This window comes from Etheostoma cragini, chromosome 11 (genome assembly GCF_013103735.1).
Source record: "Etheostoma cragini isolate CJK2018 chromosome 11, CSU_Ecrag_1.0, whole genome shotgun sequence".
Classification (NCBI taxonomy): domain Eukaryota; kingdom Metazoa; phylum Chordata; class Actinopteri; order Perciformes; family Percidae; genus Etheostoma; species Etheostoma cragini.
The window spans coordinates 25,039,056-25,041,224 of NC_048417.1; the positions used below are offsets into that span (position 1 = coordinate 25,039,056).

The window sequence follows — 2,169 nt, forward strand, 5'->3', positions numbered from 1 at the left end:
AGCAGCAGGTAACTCACATATAACACAATGCACGTACCACAGACCAGACGACAACAACAACAGTAGCAGCAGTGGGCTCATCAGATAAGTTGGTTGTGGCGGGTTCTGGCGCAACCCAGTGGTTGCTCACTGCTGCTTGATTGGCTCCAGCTGCTGGCCGTTAACACGTCAGTGCTGGAAGAAGTATTCAGATCTGTTACTTTAGAAAAAGTACTAATACCACACTCTGTTACAGTAAAAGTCCTGCATTGAAGATGTAACTTCAGTAAAAGTGTGCATCATCAGGAAAATGTAGTTAAGTATTAAAGTTAAAAAAACTCTTCTCCCATTGTAGAAAGAGTAAAGGATCCTAGTAACTAAAGTAACTAGTAACTAAAGTAACTAGTGATTAAATCTGTCAGATGAATGTAGCGGAGTAACTAAAGTAACTAGTAACTAAAGTAACTGGTAACTAAAGCTGTCAGATGAATGTAGTCGAGTAAAAAGTTGAATATTTCTCTCTGAAATGTACACAAAATAACATAATTGATTACACAACACTCTTTGGCAAGTACAAATCTCTACTTACATTCATTTTGGGGTGTTAAAAAAAATGTGGTTTTTGAAATAGTATTGAGGAAAAGTTGACATATTCCAGTCTGTGATTATCCATCACCATACATTGCTATGATTTTAGTCTAAATAATTCTTAATTTCTGCTTTTATGACTCAAACATTTGGTATAATTTCCTATACAGTGGTGTGAAAAGTGTTTGCCCCCTTGTAAAGTTTAGCCCCATAGTGGAAGAAAGAGGAATGGACTCTGGAGTTTTCCACCTGGTGACTTAATTTATTTCTTCAGTAGTCGCAAGGGAATGCAGCATTGCCAGAATGACTTATTGAAAAAAAAAATAAAAAATAAACAAAACATGAAAACTAAATACTAACTATTGAAATTACTATCACCAACTAATATCAAACAAAATAATAAAAAAAACTAAATCAGGCCCGGACTGTTTGGGCCCTAGCAACTGCATTCTTCCTGGCCCAAGTCGTTCATCCCTAGATGAGCGTCAGCCTCTCTCCTTTATAGCAGAAGCCCCTCCTACAAGACAAACCAAAGTTAATTGGAAATCAATCAAACCCTATTGTATTAATTCAGCATTCCCAAACCTTTATGGCGACATGAATACACGCTATATCAACAATAACATCCAAAATGAAATGTTACATGCTGAACAAGTTCTCCCAACAAAACTCTAGACATTCTGTACACCCCTCTGGACTGGCTGACACTTGGGCCATTCCAGATCTTCCCCTCTATAAATTACTCCAGAATCTATCACTTCCTGTTTGCCAATCCAACCCCTGCTTGCAATGAGACAGGTGAATGAAACTAAAAATAAATAACTTGAACTGAATTATGTATGTGTTGCTTTTATCCAAACATAATTCTTAGTCGTTTGACAAGTACTGAAATAAAATGACAAACCCATTGCTACTGCTCACAATAACCATTCCCATTTACTGGACATAGAAAGGTTAGCTTAGCATGACACCACATGCTACCCCAGCTTTACATGAAGGCATGGGCTAGCCCCATGACACCCCTTCCTCATTTCATGTTCCTTTGCATGTTTGTCACACTTAAATGTTTCGGAACATCAAACCAATTTAAACAATAGTCAAGGACAACACAAGTAAACACAAAATGCAATTTGTAAATGAAGGTGTTTATTATTAAAGGTGAAAAAAAATCCTAACCATCATGGTCCTGTGTGAAAAAGTGATTGCCCCCCTTGTTAAAACATACTATAACTGTGGTTGTCCACACCTGAGTTCAATTTCTCCAGCCACACCCAGGCCTGATTATTGCCACACCTGTTCACAATCAAGGCATCACTTAAATAGGAGCTGCTTGACACAGTAAGGTCCACCAGAAGATCCTTAAAAGCTACACATCATGCTGAGACCCAAAGAAATTCAGGAACAATTGAGAAAGAAAGTAATTGAGATCTATCAGTCTGGAAAGCGATTTCCAAAGCTTTGGGAATCCAGCGAACCACAGTGAGAGCCATTATCCACAAATGGCGAAGACATGGAACAGTGTGGAACAACGTCCAAAGAACTGCAGGCCTCACTTGCCTCAGTTAAGGTCAGCGTTCATGCCTCCACCATCAGGAAAAGACT

At 38.6% G+C, this 2,169-nt stretch overlaps 1 protein-coding gene across 1 annotated transcript in view; it reads left to right on the forward strand.

Moving 5' to 3' along the window:
• Positions 1–2,169, forward strand: part of LOC117953260 (serine/threonine-protein kinase Nek5) — a 38,257-nt gene that overhangs the window by 18,141 nt on the left and 17,947 nt on the right. The window contains exon 11 of the mRNA XM_034886098.1: positions 1–8. This exon is cut by the window's left edge and continues 86 nt beyond it. Within this exon, the coding sequence (XP_034741989.1) occupies positions 1–8 (8 nt within the window). The remainder of the gene's footprint in view (positions 9–2,169) is intronic.